Raw genomic sequence first — 23,687 nt, forward strand, 5'->3', positions numbered from 1 at the left:
TATACATATCCTTATGAGAGTCGGCACACCGCTTGCGTGACGTGTGCGGCTCAAAAATTTTAGAATCTTTTAAAATCTATACTGATTTACTCCCAGGTTCTCAACTGATTAGTAAGTCTCAGCGCCAAGTCAACGAGGTGTACTGTACGGGTCGATTGAATAATAAATGTGCATATTTATTATTTGGTGTTAGTAATCTAAATAATAAGGTACGAATAAAACACTTTTATTGTGTATATTAATTAGTTTTATTTGTATGTATATGTTATAAATATTAAATAACTATGTACGTCGATAAGTTAAAATGATAAAAATGGGGATTTAGCAAGGCTAGGCACTTATTTACCTTTGGTAGATTTTGTAATTATTACATTTATTTCATACCTACTCGTATATAAAAGGAAATGTCAATGTTTCTGATAATTGTTGATTAAATTCGTAATCAAATGCAAAGACATAACAGCGAAATTAAAATCATCATTCATTTTTAAATACTCACAGAAAAAGTATCACAGTAAGTTTTAACTAGCTTAACAGTACATATAGTGCTATTTTACCGCCCTAGTGCGGTAATTAGCACTATACGTGCCTATGTCGAAAACGTCAAGGCCTATGTGCTGTAAAACCTTGTACGATACACATGCGAATAGATAATTCGCAACTCTGTTGATTTAAAACACTAGTTACGGTCGTATTTTAATTTATCGCCACACGTTACGATTTTCCTACTTTCCGCACTTGTATCGTAATCTACTATTACGAATCACATCGTTGGTAATTCAGTAAGTTTGTATTTGGTGCGGCCACATATTTCGGGATTCGGCGAATATTCGTGACGGCGTCTCTCGCTACCCAGAATCCCTGCATATCTGGCCGCACCATAAGATTAACCATGAAACATAAATATTAACAAAATAGGTGTTCATAAGTACTTGCCACCAATGTCTTTTTTTACTTTTAGGGTAATATGTTATAATTCAAAAGCATAATAATAGGCATCTGAATTCATCATCTTCGCATCAATCAATCAATCGTATATTTGCAAACGTAAATCGCAAGTCAATACTTCTTACTTCGCTTCTGTAGACGATAAAGACTGACAATCACTTGTCACATTTTGCAGGCAAAAGTTTCCTTCGAAACTAGTAGTAGGTTACATAATAATAAAGATGAATACCTACTTTACAATTGAGATGAGAAATTTTTTATGGAATGCTTATACAACGTCAAAAATTTAAAAACATTAGAGGTTATCAAGATCATGTAGTTTTTGGTTCAATCGTATCACAAGAAAATGATGTATAATACAAGGCCGTGTCTCGTTCGGTAACTTTTAAGCAATTTCTCCAATCAAACCATGTTTGTGCGGTTGCAGCAGCTCTTCCATGAACTCCTTCACCATCACCTTGAGTTTCGCGTTCATCTGTTCTTGTTCCCTGAAAGTACAATGGTTTATGGTAGAGATGCCACAAATAGTGGTTTTGGCCGAATACCGTATATTCGGCATAACTTGCGTACATTTTGAGTCACATTTATTATGAAACCTGTTCGCCAACGACACACACACAGCACATCGTGGGCTTATATTTATTTTTTGTTGCTCAGAACTAGTGAATGTAGTTAGAGTCAATCAAATGTAATCCATAATAATAATAAAAATATTTGTAGTCAACAATGATCAAAAAAGGGCTTCGTATTTAACAACCTTCTAAGAATACATTAAATATAATAAAGTTTTCTGAAATCGGTCTTGTTTCAGAGATAATGACAATTCTTGTGAAAATTTGTTTCTGTAATAACTTAGTAAAAACACCTTTTTGGCTGCGACGCTGCCACTATGTGACTGGGTTTAGAGAAACATATCAAACATACAGACAAAGTTTTAAAGGAAATCCACAATTTATTATCTGTAATTAAAGAAAAAAATACTTAATCGTTGGAATGTTTTTTTTCGCAAACATGTAATAATAAAAGATTTCTTTTTCGAATTTGAGCAAAACTCAAATAACATTTTTTGCTCCTTATGACCCCAGGAAAGGAATACGTGGATAAAATCTGTCGGATTTTACCAGACCACGGTGTATATATTCAGTATTCGACCGAATAGTAGGCAACATTCGGCTAATACCGAATATTCAACAAAGTGGCCCAATATGCCGAATACCGAATAGTTTCCGAATATTCGTGGCATCTCTAGTTTATGGGACTTAGATATTATTACGTAAAACAAAATTGACTACATGATTTTTTGGAACTGTAACATTACATAGTCACTGAAGTTACGTTATGCTAAATATTAGTTTCGTCGAATTATAAGATTTGACTTATACTTACTGACAGTCAAACTAACAAGCATTCAGACTTCATTCCAGATAGGATTAGACAGAAAGAAAACTAGTTCTTTATAGTGCACGTTTTAGGATGTCATAAATAACATTTGTGTTGTTCTCAAGCAAAAGGTACCACATTGTCGCTTGCCATAAGGACGCTCTGACAGGTTATTCTTATAAAGATACAAGCAAATTTCCTCCTTATGGTCAATTATACATTCCAAACCAGTTCTGAACAAAATATAGAAGAAAATATTTGTACCCAAGTTATTCAAAAATAATTTTAGCGACTTTCACAAGTTAATTTGTAAATAATATAATACTCTATTTGTGCATGTGTGTGTTGGTGCAGGCCCGTGTCTGGGACATCTACTGAACGAGCTCTTATTAGATACCTCTTCGGTCTAGCTAGGTTATAAACCTAGGATTTACCGTAGTTATGTACTCACTGCAGAGTGTCGGCCTTGCAGACCAGCTCGGTGTAGTACTTGAGCTTGGGCTCGGTGCCGCTGGTGCGCACGATGAGCCCGAGCCCGTTGCTGCACTGCAGGATCACCATCTCGCCGCTCGTGTAGTCCTGGTCCAGGCCCGTGCCTAGGACATCTGCTGAACGAGCTCTTATTTAATAATCTGTCTAGCTATACGCATCAGTAGCAAAACAGCAGAAAACTTGAATGGTCAGTTGCGCAATTAACGGACTGATCAAGGTAACTCTCCATACAATAACATTTTGACAGGCTGTTTGATGCAACCGACCCTAAATCATATATGACTATGCGCTGGTAAAACTATAATATGAAATATATAGTATGATTATTCTTTCAGCTCTTCGCTAGGACACTGTGACGTGTACCGCCGCCACCAGATATATCGGAGTAGCCAAGGTGGTTAAAATATATGACCATGCACTGTGCACATTAACGTCTTTATAATAGAGGCTTTAGATATTTGTGAACACCTTGGTCGTTCCGATATATTGATGGCGATTGTATTTAGCAATATAGTTATGAGCAATAAAAACTAATTAATTAAATTCTAAGCAATATTGAGAGAATAATATTTATTTAGGTAAGATGCGCGTGACTAATAAGCGAAACCGTGAACGTAGATTACTGAAGACGTGCCAATTCGACCTAAACTATGTTCATTAATTTTGCGGTGCTTCCAGTTCTGTTTCAAAAGCCATTCATATCATATAAGTAAAAACATCATAAAACTTAATTGAAGCCCCTTGAAAGCACAATATTTTTTGGATTTCATACAATGAAATTAAAAAGACAGCTTCCTACGCCTAATTATGTAGAAAAGGAGGTAACATGTTTTTTTGGCACTAAACCACCTTGACACATTTCAGATTTGGCCTATGGTAAGATACCCGCAATACGGTATTCGACTGTATTGAAAATAAATTATTTCACACCATGCATGAAATTGAAATAAAGCACCAGATAATTATTAGAAAAACTAAATAAGATAGAAATATTAAAAAAAAGTAGGTGTGTTAACCGTGACGTCATTGTGTAATATTTCATATAAATTCCATAATAGGGACCGTGCGCATTGGAGGGTCTGCCATCTTGTGGTCTGAATCGGAACCATAAACAGGCACATTTACACGTCAAGTGTTTTCTTGTGCATAGTAGGTTCTGCCATCTTGTGGGCTACATCGGAACAAAAAACATCACATTTACGCCTCGCGCCAAAAATCTGACGGCTCCTGTGCTGCCTCCTATAGTTCATGCACGCTCCCTATATCAAAGAGCATATAATCACTACGTTTTACCTATATTAGCAAATCGTTTTGACAGTTCTAAAAACGAAACTGATTTGATAGTAGGAGAATACCTCCTGTATTTTTATGATGCCAATCAAAAGAATGCATAAAATAAAGTCATCTCAGAAATATGATATCGCAAAAGAAATGAATAGATTAGAATTTTTGATTAAAATTTCAAGATTCGGTTTAATTCCTAGAAAAATTAATCAATTTTCAATTTTTTTTTTTACAAATTATTTGAATGCAATATTACTTATTTTTAAAAATAAAATAATGTCTTCTTTCAGCAAAATATCCTATCTACGATATTTAAGGTACTTTCCCTTGATGTCCCATAGTCTTGGGACGCCCTGTATACATTCAATCAAAAAAATATTTTTCAAAATCGGTTCAAAAATGACGGAGTTATGAAGTAAAAAAACATTAAAAAAAAACATACAACCGAATTGAGAACCTCCTCATTTTGAAATCTTGAAGTCGGTTAAAAAGAGATTGGACCAAGGCATGAAAATAGTATAAAGTAATATTTCATTGTTGCTGGTTGGTTGATATTCGTGATTGATCGTTATTAGAACTTGCGACATTGTTTTAAGCAACATCTATAATCTACATGTACTGGATGTGAGCGTTGTGCTTTCTAAGATGTTGACAAATAGGACTTACTTAGATGCCGGTTGTCTGTGCTCTCTTCGGGAATTTTGACGCCGGCCGCGAAGTCGTTGACGGACACGATCTCACATGATCCCACTTTTTGTGGGTACTGAAATATATACGCAATGCATAAATTAAGATAAAAATGTGAGAGTTAGCTAGATGTGTAAAACTCATGCGTAATACTAATAGTGCATAACAAACAACTGTGATCGAGTTGAGGCACACGTGGTAGCCGTACTCGCTTTACATGCAGTTGTTCGCCTAGAGACGACCCTGATGAAAATATATATAACTAATTAACTAACTAACTATAGTGGCGCAGCGATCCAAAGAGGGTCTTGGCCTCCAAAACGAGAGAACGCCACCTGTCCCGATCCTGTGCCACTTCCTGCCAGTTATCGGCTTTGAGTTGGCACAGATCCGCCTGTACACTGTCGCTCCAGCGGTATCTGGGCCGACCCACTGGACGGCGACCAGTCGGTTGTCCCAAATAAGCTTTCTTAACACCTCGATCCTCACCCATCCTCAGTAAATGGCCGAACCAGCGAAGTCTGTGGCATTTCGTTTCGCCGATGATATTGGGTTCGGCCACTAACTCCTCGATTTCGGCATTCTTACGGATCCTCCAGGTGCCGTCATCTCTTTTGATAGGTCCCAGGATCTTCCGTAACACCTTTCTTTCCGCTACCAGGAGCTGACTCTCTTCTTTCAGTGTTAGTGTCCAAGCTTCGCAGCCATACATAAGGATTGGTCTTATTATAGTTTTATATACCCGTAACTTAGTATTTCTGCTGAGAAGCTTGGACGCCAACACCTTATGGAGGGCTGCGCTGCATCGCAGGGCGTTTTGGATGCGTATGTTGATCTCCTCCTCTCTGGTGTTTGTGTCGGTAATCGTGCATCCGAGGTACCGAAATTTGTCAACTCCACGATAAACGGTGCCTCCAACATGAAGACTGTCACGCTTGACGCGTGTGTTTTTGTACCGTTTCATGTGGAGGTATTCGGTTTTCGACTGGTTGATCCTGAGACCTATCATAGAAGCCTCTCGTTCCAGGACACTAGCTGCTTCCGCCAGTTGTTCACGGCTTTCCCCTAATAAAGCTAGGTCGTCGGCGTATCCTACCACCTTGTGCTTGCCGTTCAACACAACTCCTATGTCCAATTCTAGTACTTTTCGGACAACATGTTCAAGAGCTAGGTTGAAGAGCACAAGTGATAAAGCATCCCCTTGCTTATAGACAAGACTAAAATATACCATAGCCGGTCCATGGTAGTTCCTGATCCTGGCAAATATGTCGTGTATGGCGGCCTGGTCGTGGCAGATGAAGTACCCGTTGAGGCACACGTGGTAGCCGTACTCGCGGTACAGCGCCTGCAGCTGTTCGCCTAGAGACGAGCCCGACGAGTACAGGTGCGATGCGAGGGAAGCCACCTGAAAATAAGTTTGGTAACAAGTTAACAACCATTGGAATAGTCCCGGGTTCACATTGCTTCACGAGTCTTCCATTTGGATGCGGTATTCAAGCAAATAGACACTTACGTCGAATGACTTACCTTTTAGCTACGAAATCGCCGTCCTGATACGAAGCGAACTCAATTATTGTGCAAAGGTTTTGAGGCGTTAATCCCGGCCGATTAACATAACAATCATTGATATACTTGTGACTAGCAACTATAAGACCGAAATCTTGCCAATCAAAAACGACCTTGTGGTTTCAGGACAGTCAAATTTAGAATTGTTGCACGACTGCCCAAAAAAATGAGTGTATTGTTTTCAGAGTTCAAGTTTGTATGTGAGTGGGTATTTTGATTGTCATTTAGAGTAGAGTAGAGTGTTGTTACCAGAAAGTCCATAAACGATATCAACTTAGATCAGTACTCCACGATAGATAGGTAGATATTTACATGTACGGCGGCGGAGATTCCGTCCTTGTCTGGCACGCGCGGAGAGCACATGTAGCCGATGGCTTCCTCGAACGCGAACAGCGGATTCTTGCCCTGCTGCATTAACAGCAGCGCTGTGTTGCCTGCAGAAAAAGAGGGGATTACAAATTATACAGTACCTTTACCTCTTTTCCAAGCAGCACCAATCTATGTACAAGGTTTTCCCATAAACCCCTTATATATTCCAATTAATCCAGCTTTGATGATTCATTTGAAGACAAGTAACAATTCCTGAAAGTGTAATCTAATAATTTAAAAAGTTACGGTAGAAATTTTACTGATTTAAAAGTTACGTAGTTAGTTAATATGGAAATTTAATTGTGCAATAAATGATTATTTTATTTTATTTACTTTAACATTAACATTACCTGTACCGACAAGTGAAATAAAAAAGCGAAATTTTATTTTTTGGAAATTTCACTCAGTTCGATTCCCGGACAAGACAAGCGATTTTTTAATGCAGTTTTGTTTCTCTTTACAAATGTTTTTAATGTTTCCGTTAAGTAAAATAAGCTAACTTAAGGTTTTAAGGCACTCTCCCTCCAGGGCCCATTAATGTTTTCCACTCTGCTCTGCATACCTATAGGGACAGTGCAAGCCGTAGGAGGAAACACATGACTCCTTTGTTTATTGGTATGGAGTGTTAACGTTAAATAACTAACTCCGATTCAGGCAACAAAGCGGCAACCAGGGACCGGAAAACCACTTCATTTGATTAATGATTTCGATAGGGTAACCGTAACCCTATCAACTGGTAGTTAGAATAGCTATTATATCAATGGTTACCTATAGCATGGTAACCATATCATTGTGTCAACCTATCGATGAGGACTGATGTGGTTTCCGTGTCGAATAGGCCACAGAGCTAAAAATAAATTGATCATGTTCTAAAAACACTTATCCCCTTATTCATAAACGTGTACTAAAGTTACGATGCCGCTAATAATCGTTTGTCCCTTTCCATCATACCGATACGTCGGAAAAGGACATTATTAGCGGCTTGTCAACTTTAGTAGACGTTTATGAATAAGGGGGTAAGTGATTAACACTGATGATACAATGTAACGTGTTTGGGTGTGTCCGGCTAAAAATATTTTTGTATATCAAGATATCGTAAGGAGTGACCAAAAGGTCTGAATTTGTAATAAACAATTGTTTAATTAACACTGACCCATCCACTTGAAGCCCGTGAGCGTCTCCACGAAGTGCCCTCGGCCCTGGACGATGGCGCGCAGCATCTTGGAGCTGACGATGCTGGTGATGACGTAGCGGTCGTCGTCGTCGCCCGTGGCGTGTTGGAGCAGCCACCAGCTGAGCAGTGCACCCATTTCGTTGCCGGAGAACACCTTCCATTTCTTCGCACTGGAACAACGAGGTTACCTTCCTAATAACCGCGTCCAGCGTTAATTAAATAAACCTTTTAGTAACCTGCTGGCTGCTCGTTGATTAGGATTAGCCCTTTCAAGTCAGCAAGCCGTTTGAACTGAATGCATTATCCAAAGAGTGCCATTTTACATTAATTAATCTGCCTAGGGCCCAGATTCTCAGCCTAGGGCTCGATGACTCGTACAATTCGCGCCGGGTTGTAAAATTAATCTTGTCAAGTTATCGTGTAATGGACTTGTAAAATTAATCTTACCAAGTTACCAAGTAAACCATAGAATGCAGTTTGCGTTAATTTGCATAGTCTGGTACCCTGCTGCTCAGCAAATCTTTTGTTTAGCTCTAGACACCTAGCCTTCCTGTAGTTATTAAAACGAACCTTATCACAACACTACAAAGTTTATATAATTTGAGTACACACCTCTGGTCAAACTCGGCCACAGCTAGCCTATCAGCGTGAGGGTCATTGACCAGGACGAGCCTGGCACGTTTCTGGATCGCGAGTCTTTTGTTTAGCTCTCGACACCAGGCCTCCTTGTAAAAGCTAAATAGAACCTCATTGCAACACCTCAGTGTAATTTGAATACCTCCGGTCAAACTCGGCCACAGCCAGCCTATCAGCGTCAGGGTCGTTGACCAGGAGCAGCCTGGCACGCTTCTGCTCCGCGAGCCGCTTGCTGAGCTGCAGACACTCGGGCTCCTCGGGGTTGGGGAACACCACGGTCGGGAAGTCGGGGTTGGGCTCTTGCTGCTCGGGCACGCTGATGGGCGGCTGAAACAAATAATTCAGTAATAAAAGCGGCCAAGTGCGTGACGGGCCACACATGAGGGCGTCGTACCTTCATACAGTATGAAAACGACATTGAAGTAAAAGAGCGTAACTTTGCATCACTTACTACCGTTACTTATTATTAATAAAAAGATAAGTTTTATGGAAGATTATATAAAAATGGCAGTTCTCAAAAAAAATACTATAAAACAGATGACTTCTTGGGAGACAAGGAACCATGGCCAAGTATCCAGTTTCGAAAGCTGTCATAGTTTAGCTAGCAGTGACCCGGAGAGGCATAGGGTACTGTTGTTACTGTCTGTTCAATCTAATATATTTATTTTGTTTGTTATGTTTAGTTATTTTTATTACGAAATTGACTTATTGGATACATACTAGTTATGTACTCTGTAGAACTAGTTTTAATATTGTTAGGTTAACAGTGCAGTCTCTTGGCGTGAAACACTCTTTTTTTTTCTTTAACACTTGAGAGAGCCTTTATACCTCCAAATCTTATTATTAAGTATTATTATCTTTCTCAGACCGTGGGAACCTTTGACATCTCCAAACTTAATGTGTTAAACGTGGAGACTATACGTCTTTGTAATATTGAATAATATATTTGACTTATTGGATACATACTAGGTATGTATTTTGTAGCATTAGTTTATAAGACTGTTAGCTTAACAGGCTTGACGCGATTTATTCAATATAAATTTCATTTTGACACTTGGAGAGACTTTACATCTCCAAATTTAATGTATTATTAACCATAGGGACTTACATCTCTGTTATACTATTATAGTATGTAATTATTTATTTTAAGATTATTGTAATGTAATGTTTACCCAGGTATTGGATGTTGTATTTATAAATAGTGCTATGTATTTTTCATGTCACTACTTCACTAGTCACTATTTGATACTGTAAATGTTATATTGACTTGTAAAAGAGCCCTTGAGGTCTACTTGCAGAATACATTTTTGAATTTTAAACCGATGAAGTTGGATCAGGTTGGATGGCTACCTTCAGACTGGCGGACTCGAAAGCCTTCAACACATAATCGTATCCAACGCCGTGCATGGCGCTATACACGGTGTCCACTGCGGCGCGCGCGTTGGTGGCGCGCTGTTCCGGGCCCACGCTGTCCGCAATGTACTGCATATAGCGCTCCGTCACCTCCGACAGGCAGTCCGATACGAGCGCATGGCTACGCACGCCGTCTGTCACCCAGTGCGAGTCAGGTATACTGGAAAACAAACGAAGAAATAGTACATTGTTGCAGAGGGATGTAAATAATAGTACATTGTGCAACAAGGGGGGTAAGTGAAATTTTGGATACGAGGGTGGTAATTTCCGACAGCAGCAGGCTGGAGGGTATTAAAGACCCGAGTTTGCAATATTCTTACCCCCGGAGTTACACACAATGTTTTTCATCCCACTTGCGAAGAAAAAACTAAATTTTAAGCGAAATAACTCTTGAATACGGTGACATATCAAACATTCGTCCGCCATTTTGTAATTTCTTGGCAGGTGAGGCATTGAAGGCACAGACCTATTCGTCATCCAGCCACGATTGAAAATTATGTAACAATATTTTTCTCAAACTTGTAATGAAATGTTGACATGACTTACTTTAAATTAGGTCCGGAAATACTACATATCAGGTGCGATGAGTGAAGATGATATGTAAAGGAATTTCATACAGCCTTACACACCTAGGCCTGTAAGGCAACCTTCTTTTGTTTTTAAACGTCAAATTATGGCAATATCGTACAAATTGTCCACTACAATTTGGCCATATAGAATTTACTAAAAAAATATGGTAGTCGTCAAGGAGTACCCCCGCTACGTAGGTACCTACTGTCATGTACGTCAAAATGCAGTCTCTAAGGAATGTAAACATGATAAGATGTATGTATAAACGAATCGATGTATGTATGTCTGTAAACTTATATTACCTACTCCTTTTTAAAATTCGAAATTAATACAAAAGCAACCCTAGTTAGTCGGGCAAGTTTAGCTATATATTTTCAAGAACGGCGGGAACCTTCTGTTTATTCTTTTTTTTGTGGCTGAAGTAAGTACCTATAGGTAGGTACATATCGCTTTACGGCCCCATAGGTACATTATTTAACTCTGGACGTCAAAAGTTTACATTTGACAATTCAGTTTCCACAAAACATAACGTCAGGTGACTAGCAAAACTCACTAATTACCACCACAAGTTTATAGCCGTAATCAACCATATTAGTACTAAAATAAGGTTGATTCTTGTTTATTTATTTTTTTGTAGTTAGTGAGTTTTGCTTGTCACCTGACGAATGGCCCCGTATAGCCGAGCGCTTCTATTTTGGCTGTCCAACTCGAGGGCAAGAGTTTTTTTTAGACTTACTCCTCCAATACAATCGATAACTCTTTGCTTCATGTTGTTCAACTGCATTAGGTTAGAAAAAACCCGCAAATAAAATGCAAAAAAACATTCTCAAGGTGAATACTACACGTCTAGCCTTGTCCTCCGCTACAAGACGCTCGTTGACCAGGTTGACTCCGTGAATAGACGTGGAAGGCCCCGGAGTAACTCTCGGTCAGAACTACGTGGTAAATTTAAGCTAACGAAAAAAATATTGAAATAATTCTTACTCCAAATACTGTAATATTTCTTCCAATATGTGTTGGTCATGAGGAGCTGTAATTTGTGATCCATTGCCCCAGTATACCTGAAAAAAGCCATTGAAAAAGTATCGATCGGATCAAAATCATCAATAATTGTTAGACTACAATAAGACTGGTACACGATAGTCTACAATAAGATTGCTACACGGTAGTCTATAATAAGGTTGGTTATTGCACATTATAAACACGACACCTTACTATTTATGCCTTGGCTTATCAACCTGCCGTCAACCAAGCTTTAATGAAAGCGTAAGCGCGTAACGGAATCAAGTAAGCTCCGACGAGAGGCAAGCTTAAATTTCGTAGGTTCGTTATGGCAGATCAGATCACCTTGTATCCGTTGTCCTCCTTGGGGTTGTGCGAGGCGGTGACCATGACGCCGCCGGCCACGCCGTACAGGATGGTGGCGAACGACACCAGCGGCGTGGGGCACACGGCCGAGAACAGGTGCACGGGGATGGATGCGGACACGAACACCCTGGCGGTCAATTCGGCGAACCTGGGAGAAATGTAAAATCGCGATTAGCCCCTTTTCCCCTTATTCATAAACGTGTACTAAAGTTATGATGCCGCTGATCATCGTTTGTCCCTTTCCGACGTATTGGTATGATGGAAAGGGACAAACGATGATCAGCGGCATCGTAATTTTAGTACACGTTTATGAATAAGGGGGGTTTATGTATAAAACTTTACAAGACTCAATTCGTTAATTTATGTTTTATCAGTTTCTTACAAATACATATAAGTCAAAATGTACCTAATTATTATGAATAACCTCATAAATCTTTTGTTTTGTCTTTAGCATCGTGTTTCTTACCAATACAGTCACGTCTGAAAATAACAACACGGAGAAAGTGACAAAAATATGGAGGTACAGTCAGCATCAAAAGTAGCGGATGAAACAACGCGCCAAAAGTATCTGATATTCCGGATAACTTTTCCAAATATAGATAAATTTCTAGAATTCGCGTTCAAAAGTGTATATTTTACAGTCTTTGTTGTTCTATATTAAACACATCACGTTTTGTTAAGCTGTTACAGAATGGTAGATACTTATGAAGCGTTATTTGATCCGCTACTTTTGATGCTGACTGTACCTATACGCGGCCTTATTGCCCATATTTTTTTAGGCACTTTTTCCGTATCGATATATTTGGACGTGACTGTACAAGGCTCGAATAAATCGCTTCAAAAGGACTCTTCAAATATTATATAGGCTATAGAAGAATATTTGTACAATTTTTAGTATCGTGATCGGTAGATGACTCATTGTGGAATACTTAGCATAAAAATTATTAATTAATTAATTTAAATGCTATAAAACGAGGAAATAGAGTGACCCTAGGTGACCGTTACCATTTATTGAAGTAACTAGTGCATTTGCTCTTTTGAAATATATTTTACTAAAGTGGAATTACCTACTGATCATAGGTACAATGATGCTATTTTAATTTTTTTTATTAGTATAAAAACCCATTGTCTTTAATTAGTAACAAAAGTATGAAGCAATTTTGCAATTTTATGCTACTTGTAGATCATGGTATTATTAGATTTTTAGTTGGCAACCAACAGCAACCCTCTTTACTGACTATCGGTAAACCTTACGACTTTACAATAAGGTTATAGTTATACAAATCAAGGAAGTAGGTAAGTAAGCAAAAAAACCCAAGACTGGCCAAATCTGCGTCAATGTCACAGGCACGTCGTAACTAAATTCTCATTTATCTGTTCCTATTTCGTTACGCAACTGTGACCACAATAAAGGTCGTTTTCAGATTATTAGCATGCGCACGAGCGTCTACGTCATGTACTGCTAATATAAGTGTAAATTATTTGTTACAGACTGTTTCTTGTGATGAAATCTGTATTGTTTTTCTGACAGCCGATAGCTTATCTCTAAATGGAGCCAATTTACTAAACAATACATAATTATCTAATCACAACAAAACGTATTCAATGTAGAGCCCATCTATCCGTTCGTCTGCGAACGGGCTCTAAAGCCCCATTTAAGTAGACGGTTCAAAAACTTGCATGCAAAATTCGATTGCTAACTACAGATCAAAGACTGCAATGTAACGAATATCGCATGCAAGTTATTGAACCATCTAAGTGGGCCTTAAGTACCTAGTTGGTTACTAAGTTCTGTTACTCGATTTGCAACCTCTTTATTTCCATTAAAACAAATGCTACCGAAAAAATAAAAAATGACATAATGTGGTGGATTTGTGAGCTATAATTATATACCACACATAACGCTTATCTCGTCGTATCTATAATGAATTGGGGCCTAAAAGAGAATCGTATCGCAGTAGGTAATTGCGTTGCATAAATGTGGGCACCCGCCAAACATGATTTTGAAGTTGCTTGAAACCCTAAAAATCAACAAACAATTTGTTTATCGCACAATTAACAGATACAATAGTACTCAGAGCTTCGATGACCGCAAGAAGTCTGGAAGACCACGCACCGTTCGAACCCCAGCTCTAATAAAGGCAGTGAAGGCGAGAATTGCAAGAAACCCCGTCCGGAAGCAAAAGTTGTTGGTAATACAGATGTCTATGAAGAGAAGCTCCCTAAAAAAAGTTATCAATGATGACCTTGGGACTACACGCTTACCGCAGACAAAAAGGTAATTGCTTAATGGACGATTAAAGACTATGAGGCTAAGAGAGAAGTCGCATGATATTGAAGCGGTACGCACAAAATGGCCACCGAAAAATACTATTTACGAATGAAAACATTTTTACCATTGAAGAATGTTGTAACCGCCAGAATAACAGAGTGTATGCAAAAAACAGCCAAGAGGCGATTGCGGCTGTTCCGAGAGTGCAACGAGGCCATCATCCCTCTTATGTGATGATTTGGTTGGGTGTGTCATGCTCAGGGCTAACACAAGTTCATTTCTGTGAAAAAGGTGTGAAACTGGGGCCAAAGTTTACCAGGAAACCGTTTTCGAACCAATAGTGAAGCCCTTAAGCCACACCCTATTTCAAAACCAGCCATGGGTCTTTCAACAGGACTCAGCTCCTGCACATAAGGCAAAAACAACTCAAGCCTGGTTTCGAAGGAACAAAATTGACTTTAAGTATTGCCCACGAAGACTGGCCGTCCTCCAGCCCGGACCTTAAACCCCTGGATTATGCCATATGGCAGGTTATTAAGGAGAAAGCCTGTGCTAAACCCCACACAAATCTTGACTCCCTCAAGCGGGCCATAGTTATGACAGTGACGGAATTAGACATGACAATCGTGCGTGCCGCTATTAATGACTGGCCTCGTTGTTTGAGGGCCTGTGTCAAGGCCAGAGGAGGCCATTTTGAATGATATTGTCATATGTAATTCCTGATTTTGTGTACTTCATTTTAATATATAGTTTATTCAACTTTCGTTCGTATATTTTATGTAAATAAAGATGATTGCAGTAACAGAATTTAGTAACCAACTAGGTATCACAAAAACGGTTGAAATGTAACAATTATAGATACTCAGAGTGTGGCAACAACCCTTAGGGCGCAGGTCCAACTTACACTTTTTCTTGTAAGGTACTTTCATCTACTTCATTCTTTCTGGTTTTTAAAGTCTGTCAAGCCATTTCCGTTATCGCACGAAGGGTTATCGTCCTATAGAAAATTTGAAAGTTGCGCCTTTTTCTACTGACGAACTTGTTTGACCGGCTATATATATTCAACGCGCCTCCCGTCATCGAGTGTGAGTGGATCAAATTACCGTTTGCTGTTGTATCGGCCATCGTATCCGATGACAATCCCATTTTGCAGCTGACCCTGGTGGCATTCCTTCTGGATATAAGAGCACAGGCCCTGAAAAGAACATTTGGTGTTAACACATTCGACTTTTTTTCTGGCTTCTAACATGTTCTACATAAATATCTACATGTAGTCATTGTTACATAGCATACTACTTGAAATAAGGTACATACCCCCTTAAGTACCAAGATATAGGTAAGTAGTTCGTCAGATTTGTCAAATCTAACCTTTGATAACATGACAATACGAGTCAAGGCACGCCTCGTCGTGAATGACACGATCTATATTAGAAAAGTACCTAGAGAATAGCTCCTCCCTTCCCTTAGACCTACTGATTTCTACACAAATGGTTATCTCGCTTTTGTTTATGGTATACTAGACAGTAGAAGTTTTTTTGACTGTAATACTATTTTCGCATCCATAGGAGTTCAATTTTGAAAAATAATGTTTTGTGACCACAGCAACATTTGAAAAAAAAAAATTTTAATTCCAAATTCATCGATTTAGGATGTGCGTTGTCTTCCAGTATGTAGATAATGGAACTGTTTTATACATTTATATTTAACATAACATTAGGTATTGTACCTAATATCGTGACAATTTTAGCATTTACGATCAGTATATTTTAACAGCTCCTTATCGATATGAATTCAGCAGGGGTTCCACCTTACTGACATTAGATAACACAAGCACTGATAAAGTGTATTGTATATCATTTTCAGTTGCTAATGCTGCTGGCATCAATCACAATACGTAGACGGACTGATCAGAGTAACATAGCAGAGAGAACTATGAATCTTCCCATAGCTACCAAAACGTTAACCAATAGTAGCAGGAAGGTACCTACCTACGTGGTGCAATCGAAGACGGTTTGGCGTAACCGGCACCAAAAACATAATAGGGTAAGCTAGTCTAGGAGTACTTCCTAGCGTGTGCGTACGCACGTAAGGTTCTAAAAATTATAAGAAGTACTCAAATTAGCCATTATTCCGTGTATAATTTTATCATCTTTCATAAAATAACATAAAAAGGATAAAAGTAACAAAATTAAGATACCTGCGCAGTCTGCAGCACGACGACGTCGTTCATGCCGGTGTAGCCGGCGCCCATGCGGCCGCGGAGCCCCGCCGTGCCGAACTTCTGCCGCTTCAGCATGCTTCCGCGCAGCTTGTCCCATCGCGAGTTGGCTATGTCGTCGAGGACTTCCTTCCTTGTTTCTGGGTTCTACATGATAGGAACAGTACTTACTGTTAATAGGGGATATTACGCAAAACTAGGGATTGCAAATATTCGAAACTTTTAGGTATTCGAATATTCGATTTTTTCTGACTAGATATTCGAGTAGTCTACCTGGGAACCTTGTTCACTAGGGACGGTTAGCATGATAAAGACATTGAAAGGAGAGTAAATGCTGGAAATCGTATGAATGGGGCACTTAACGCTTTTATGAGCAGTCGGAAGGTGTCACAAAAAGCACGGTTGGCTGTGCATAGAGGGGTGTTGGTGCCCACACTTATGTATGGTAGCGGAAGTTGAGTATGGCAGAAGAGGCATCAAAGCCAAGTGGATGCAGTGGAAATGAGAGTGTTGAGAAGTGTGTGTAGTGTGAGATGATTTCGATACGTGTTAAGAATTAGTGAAAGAAAGCTAATAAAGAGAGTGTATAAGTGAGAAGTAGAAGGCGGAGCTGGAAGGAGTAGACCTCGGCGGACTTTGATCAAACCGGAGAAATCCTGATAATTATTGATTTTGATTTCTTCGAAATCGAGAGGAAAACAATAAAAATATTATTTCCTTTGCATTACTACCTACCGTTCCTCATTCACTCAATTAAATGTAAAAAATACCCGGCAAAACACACAGAAACTGTAACTATAGCGGATGAAATAGATTTTTTCGAGTAATAAAAAATATTCGAATATTAGCGGTCGAATATTCGAATATCTAAACAGGTCGAATAGTCGACAAATTCGAATATTCGAATTGCAAGCCCTACGCAAAAATTTGCGCAGGGGGCGTTATCTACCTCTATATCACTCTTGCATATTCGGGCGCTAAAGAGGCAGATAACGAAATTTCGATTTTCGCGTTTTGTGGTGGGCCTCTCTCTGTAAACAAACTGCCTTGAAGCATCAATGTAATAGTGAAAACTTCTCAAAAAACTGCATAAGGCATAGTATGTACTCTATGGTTTACAATATGTGCTAGTACTGCTCATTGCGGCAGGACATTGCAGTAATAGGCAGTCCTATTGAATCTGTTGTAAATGAACACTTGAACAGTCTATCATGTGAACAATAAGTATTGTTGCACTTTCATGAACTAAATAAAAAGTAAAAATACGAGTAAAAATCCATTTCTTTTTTCACATCATATCAGCAAAAGATTTTTTAATAACAAGTTACCTACCTACTTTATTATTAGTAAGAATTGAACAACATTATCAACAATAATCATCATCATCATCTTAGCCTCTACCCCATATCCTAGGGTTTGGGGTCGGCTCTCTGTATCATTTTGCGCCATTCTTTTCTATTTTGCGTCATGTCAGGGCTTGCGCCTATCGTCCTCAAATCTTTCGACACTGTGCTCATCCATGTCGTAAGAGGGCGGCCTCTGCCCCTTCTACTTACGTTCCACGGATATGTTTATTCCGGACCCTGTCCATCAGCGTCACTCCGCCCGCCCATCTGAGCATGCGCATTTCTGTACAGTGCATTATGTGCTCTTCCTCCTTACGCATCCTCCTCCATTTTGCACCATACAGAAACGCCGGACGTAGGTACAGCTCTTTTGTAGACGTTACCTTTTACTTGGATCGGCATTCGAGCATCACACAGGATACCCCTGTTAACGCTCTCCATTTTTGCCAACCTGCCTGGATCCTGTTTTCTATGTCTGCCTGGGTGTTCAAATCACTTGTTATTATGGATCCAAGGTATTTGAACTTGGTAACTTTATTGATGGGGATATTATCTACTAGTGGTGATGTTCTATTCACAGTCGAGCCAGAGAGAGTATAACACATGTATTCGGTTTTCTTGCGGCTTATTCTGATTCTCTTACTTTCGAGCCAGTTGCACCACTGGGACAACTGATCTTGTAGGTCATCAAAGGTCTCTGATACGAGCACTATATCATCAGTGTATAATATCGTCCAAGAACCTGGTCGCTGCAAATCTTCACTGATAAAGTTCATGACCGTATTAAACAAAAGCGGACTCATGGTTGAACCCTGATACACTCCTACCTTAACCTGAAATGGCGAAGTAGCCTGCCAAGTCAAGCCTGCGGGGCTGCGCACTCTTGTGGTAACGTTGTGGTACAGTCAGCGTCAAATACTTTGTAGCAACCAAAGTAGCCAAATAGTTCGGTACACCATATATTTAGTATGGTGTACCGAACTATTTGGCCACTTTGACTGCTACAAAGTATTTGACGCTGACTGTACATATCTTTTATTGAATCAATGTACTGTTCAGGTAGAAAATGTGCTCTCAGTGCTGCCCATATCAGATCTCTCGGTACACAATCAAAACGCCTTTACCAGATCAATAAAGCTGAGATGTAGATACTTCTTGAGAGATTTGTACTTCAGCAAAAGCATTTTGATGGAGTGCATTGCATCAATGGTCCCCAAGTCCCCATACCCCTGGTAAAGCCACATTGGTTTGGTGTTAACGCAATCAAGTGAACAACATTATCAACAATGTACTAAGTAATATTGGCTAAATTGATCTAAGAAGATAAGTAGAAGATATAGATTATATTTCAGGTTAAGATATAATACAAAATCTTTGCTGGACCAGTTTATCTAAGATTTTTTTTACTCAATAGTCTATGAATTGAATTAAGTATTAATTATACTTTAAGAAAATGGAGATGGACAGGTCACATGTCAAGATCGCAAATAAACAAATGGACACAAAATATAACTAATTGGTTCTCTATATACAGCAAGAGAGGTCAGGGACACCCAAAAATGAGATGGGAGGATGATTTCCCACGAAAGTGGATAAGAACCGCTCGGGACAGAGAAGACTGGAAAGCTTCAGAGGAGGCCTTTGTCGGAAACTGGTGACAACTAAAAACTCTATTTGGATTGGATTGGAAGAAAAGTATACAGTCTATTATCAATTACCATATCAGCAAGCAAATCATCATCACTAGCCTATAACACCAGGTGACCAGGAGTGGGATGTATACTGTACACACAGTGAGGTATTTTACAGTTAAGGAAACATTGTAAGGAAATCTGCATATATAGTAAGGAAATTTAAAGCTGTGTGAAACATTCCTAACCACATTGGTATAGCAAGGAGAATATAGCTTCCTGAGTCCAAGAGGCCTTTATAAAGGACAAATTCCAAACATTATTTTTAACATTCACTAAACAAGATATGGTTCCAAATTCAAAACCAAAACAACGCTTCTGGGATCCAGGAGGATAGGACTACTATAGCAGTAAAATATTACGCATTTACAGTACATATTGCGCTACTTTACCGTACTAGTGCGATAATTAGCACATTATGTAACTAAGTCGAAAATTTAAAGGGGAATAAGTACTGTACAACGTTGTACAATACATTTGTGAATAGGTAATTCGCAACTCGGATTGATTTAAAACACTCCCTTCGATCGTGTTTTAATTTATCGCCACTTGTTTTCAATTTCCTATTTTTCGCACTTGTATTGTAATGTACTATTGTTTTGTAACAATATTAATATTAAAAATATTTGGTGACATAAATCACTTGAAACTGTGTGATTGCTTAGTTTGATGTTTTCTAATTATGTGTCAATGATGCTGGACAATATCAGTGCTAACTAATTTTAATACAATAATATGCTTAACATCATAAGGCCCAATGTGCATTACAATATGTACTCCGTTTCAAACTAATTAGAACCTTTCATAGACCAAATGAAGAGGCATTTCTTTTGTTTCATGGCTTTTCAAACAAATGAAATCCATCCCAATTTACCTTAAAACAAGGTACAAATCATAGAGTAAAGATATTATCAGAGGTAATTTGACTTATGACAAACTGACACTGGAATGGCGGATGGTTTTAAAGTGTGCGTGTAGATGAGTGATAACATGTAAAACATATTCTCCCTGATGTAATAATTATTTTTAAATTAAAAGAATTGCACTGTTTTATGTTTGACAATAAATATGTACCTGATTTAATAGGTCTTGCAAATGCGTAATGTTGCATAATTACTTTGTGCAAACATTTTTAAAAATAATAATATTTAGCATTGGAATGATATTCGTTCGTTTTTTTTTATTTATACATTTAACTTGAAACATATCTTTAAATCATAAGTTTTAAACAAAAAAATATGTTGCTGATCGGAAATTATGATAAATTATGATCGAAAATTTATAAATATTGATTATTTATGAATGTATAAATAATCCTGAAATATTTTTTAAACAAATACAGACTAAATTATAAATATCTACGTAGGTATATGCTTTTATAAGTCTTAACACATGCGCACCATATCTACGGACTCAAATTACATGCACCGCGTCCAAACACTTATAAAATCATAATATTTAACATTAGATGAAATCAATTGTTAAAAGACATTAGAGATATCTGATCTTGAACAAAAATATAATATACATAATAAACAAAGATTTACTATCAAATATTAGTCATAAAAGTGTATTTAATCTCATTATTTTCAGAAAAATACCATACCAACTTATTTTGAAATTCGCAATCAATAATTTATCCATTTACCTAAATAATCTCTTATAAGTACATAACGATTTAATAACAAGGGCATCAATTACCCTACTTTCTGGAAATTACCCTATTCGACATACTGGTCATACTCCTGTTCCGCAGAAATTGAAATTGAAATATCGTGATTTTACGTACAATAACATGATAATTGATAAACTTACTCATGAAAAGTTATCCCATCTCATTTTTTCGTCTGATCTGTATAATTCTTATAACACTTGACCACGCATGTCGGCATATTTTATATTTTTCTTCCACCAATTAACTCAAATCACATGTGGATCTGACTGATGGCAAATTCGTGGATGAGGGCATAGAGATAACTGTCAATGTCTGTGTGTCACGCGTAAATACTAGGAAATTGGTGGATGATGGAATCCTAGTTGAGTTTTACCAATACTCCGTCCGCAGTTTTATTAGTCCAAGGTACAAATTAAAAATAGTGAAATAGGAAAAATTTACAAGGTTAAGATTCTGCAGGCATCACACCAAAAATGTATCCAAGTGCAAAAGATTATTAACATGAAAAAAATTACATATGAAAAAAAGTTGCAGATATTAGTCTCAAATGGGAAATTGTATTAAATGTGATCAGAATAGTTTCTACAATATTTAAATAATGATACATTATCATTTTTATTCAGTACTTACTCAATTTCATTATCCAGTACTTAGCTCAGTTTAATAGCTTATTAATAAATAAATAAGGGACAGTGTCAGTGATTTCACCTAAGTCAATTGAATATGCTGCAATCTTCAGAACATAACTGATTCAATTTGTACTACCTCACAGCAACCAATCAAACCAAGCTTCCACCAGTGGTGCATTTATTAAAATGACCTTGCTAAACTTAGTGCTTAGGAGAAAAACGAATAATTAGTTCATACTGTAACCTACTACACATAAAGTAAAATTTCATGGGTAAAGGAAAAGATACCTTATCTATTTTTAACCATCCTTCAACTGCAGCATCTAATTTTAGATCTCCACTGTTACAAAATTGCATTTTGTGCAGGATTTATGTATTTTTGTGTGAAAACTGTAATTCTTATGCTAACTTCACTTTTGTTTTTATATTTAATTTTGAGAAGTAATTACTAATTTAACACATCCAAAGCAAATAGAGGAAACTTTATTGAATTTTACAGTAATAAATAATTGCTTCGAATGCCGGTACCGTCGTGTCCGGTCTCCGGATCTAAACTTATTTTATCGACAAGAATCGAATTCAACAATGATCACAAATTATCATACTTTTGCAAAATAGCCTTTAAAACGATGTATTAAAGAGCAACATAAGTTTTACACAAATTTGTGATAACGTTTGACACATTGAGACTTGACACTTCAGTTAGTTGCGTTTAGTTTGCGGGGTCAAAACAAATTGTCTTTTTCCACAAAACACACGTACTTAAGTCGGCTGATACTGAATGAAAAATTCATGGGATTCAGGATTAAAATGAGAACTGATGAGGCGAGACAGGACAATTTTTCGTACAATCTGATTAAATAGGAAGTTGGCAATTTCATTGACCCGTGTGGATCGATCTAAAGGGCTTATTACATCCATCCTATAGGGCCAATTACATCCACACTTTATCAGGTCTGATATCAGGGGGCCTAAAAGAGAAAGATCCCCGCTATTTCCTAATTTTGGTTTTCGCGGTAAACCCCCAGACCCGAAATCGGGCCCGAGCAAGAGTATTTTTCCGTTACACCAAATATCAGTACATGTTTTACAATATTTGAAATGTAAAAAAATGGTTCATATGCTAAAATATCAAACATTGAACATTTTTGGCAATAGGGGTATTACTGCAATGTTCTGCCGCCAGATTGTAGCACCAGAGGGCCTACCGCGAACCACGTTCGACATGTTGCCTCTCTGTCGCACTTATAAATTCGTACGTAAGTATGACAGGGAGGTAGCACGTCGAACGTGGTTCGCGGTAGGCCCTCAGCACCGTAGCCTGCCTTAAACTGTTTTTTGACAACTTTTCACAGAATAAAATAACGCATCAAGGCGGTTTGTTTATAAAGGGTCTACCGAGGAACGCGTAATTTGAAATTTAGTTACTTATCTGCCTCTTTATCGCTCGAATACGCGAGAGTGATAAAGAGGTTAGATGACGAAATTCGGTTTCGAGCAAAATGCGATTTTGCTCACTGTTTTTAAGCAGCAAATTACCCTTGTTCGAGCTGCTGACGTGAAAATTATTCGCAAACTCATGTGGACTTTTAAAAATTTAAGACACATTGCCACCAAAAATCTTCTCAACCAAATTTACATTTCTTTAGCACAATCGGTTCTTATATATTGCATTTCAGTGTGTGGTGGAGCCACTAAAACCAAATTCCTTCAATTAGAGAGAGCTCAACGAGCTTTACTCAAGGTCATGTACTGTAAACCATACAGGTTCCCAATCGATAAGCTGTATGAAGTAAGTGACCTCCTATCGGTAAGAAAACTGTATGTGTGGAATGTGACGACTTTACGGAGACATAAAAATACTAGGTACTGTCGAGAGGATACGTCAACAAGGTCCACAAGGAAAAGGAAACGAAATGTTATCCCCATTCCAACAAAGTCTGCATATGCTAGAAGACAGTATATCGCT

General features: G+C 38.1%; 2 protein-coding genes across 4 annotated transcripts in view; one reads left to right on the forward strand and one right to left on the reverse strand.

The window, feature by feature from the left end:
* Window positions 1-236, forward strand: part of LOC133534577 (cGMP-dependent 3',5'-cyclic phosphodiesterase-like) — a 16,152-nt gene extending 15,916 nt beyond the window's left edge. For both annotated transcript variants that reach the window (XM_061873745.1, XM_061873746.1), the window contains exon 17: window positions 97-236. The gene's annotated coding sequence lies outside the window, so the exon portion shown is untranslated. The remainder of the gene's footprint in view (window positions 1-96) is intronic.
* On the reverse strand, window positions 225-22,397 carry LOC133534579 (phosphopentomutase). 2 transcript variants are annotated; one of them, XM_061873747.1, is made up of 13 exons: window positions 22,007-22,397; window positions 16,357-16,524; window positions 15,263-15,354; window positions 11,867-12,035; window positions 11,504-11,580; window positions 9,887-10,109; window positions 8,679-8,863; window positions 7,880-8,070; window positions 6,670-6,791; window positions 6,020-6,196; window positions 4,771-4,867; window positions 2,780-2,936; window positions 225-1,436 (listed from the first exon to the last, which is right to left on the reverse strand). In XM_061873747.1, the coding sequence occupies exons 1-13, from the start codon at window positions 22,073-22,075 to the stop codon at window positions 1,334-1,336; spliced, it is 1,830 nt and encodes a 609-aa protein (XP_061729731.1). In that variant the 5' UTR covers window positions 22,076-22,397; the 3' UTR covers window positions 225-1,333. The 2 variants fall into 2 exon arrangements, with proteins under 2 accessions (XP_061729731.1, XP_061729732.1); XM_061873748.1 differs by having other exon boundaries at window positions 2,780-2,933; window positions 22,007-22,394.
* Window positions 22,398-23,687: the final 1,290 nt, after the last annotated feature.

Source organism: Cydia pomonella, chromosome 2 (genome assembly GCF_033807575.1).
Source record: "Cydia pomonella isolate Wapato2018A chromosome 2, ilCydPomo1, whole genome shotgun sequence".
Taxonomy (NCBI): domain Eukaryota; kingdom Metazoa; phylum Arthropoda; class Insecta; order Lepidoptera; family Tortricidae; genus Cydia; species Cydia pomonella.

Bases quoted from the DNA above. Each gene is read 5' to 3' on its own strand.
- LOC133534579 (XM_061873747.1), bottom strand. From the start codon at position 22,075: ATGCAATTTTGTAACAGTGGAGATCTAAAATTAGATGCTGCAGTTGAA. The intron at 2,937-4,770 runs GTAAGTCCTATT...GAGCTCGTTCAG, and splicing joins CACAGACAACCGGCATCTAA to CAGATGTCCTAGGCACGGGC. The intron at 1,437-2,779 runs GTGAGTACATAA...TTGTACTTTCAG, and splicing joins TGCAAGGCCGACACTCTGCA to GGAACAAGAACAGATGAACG.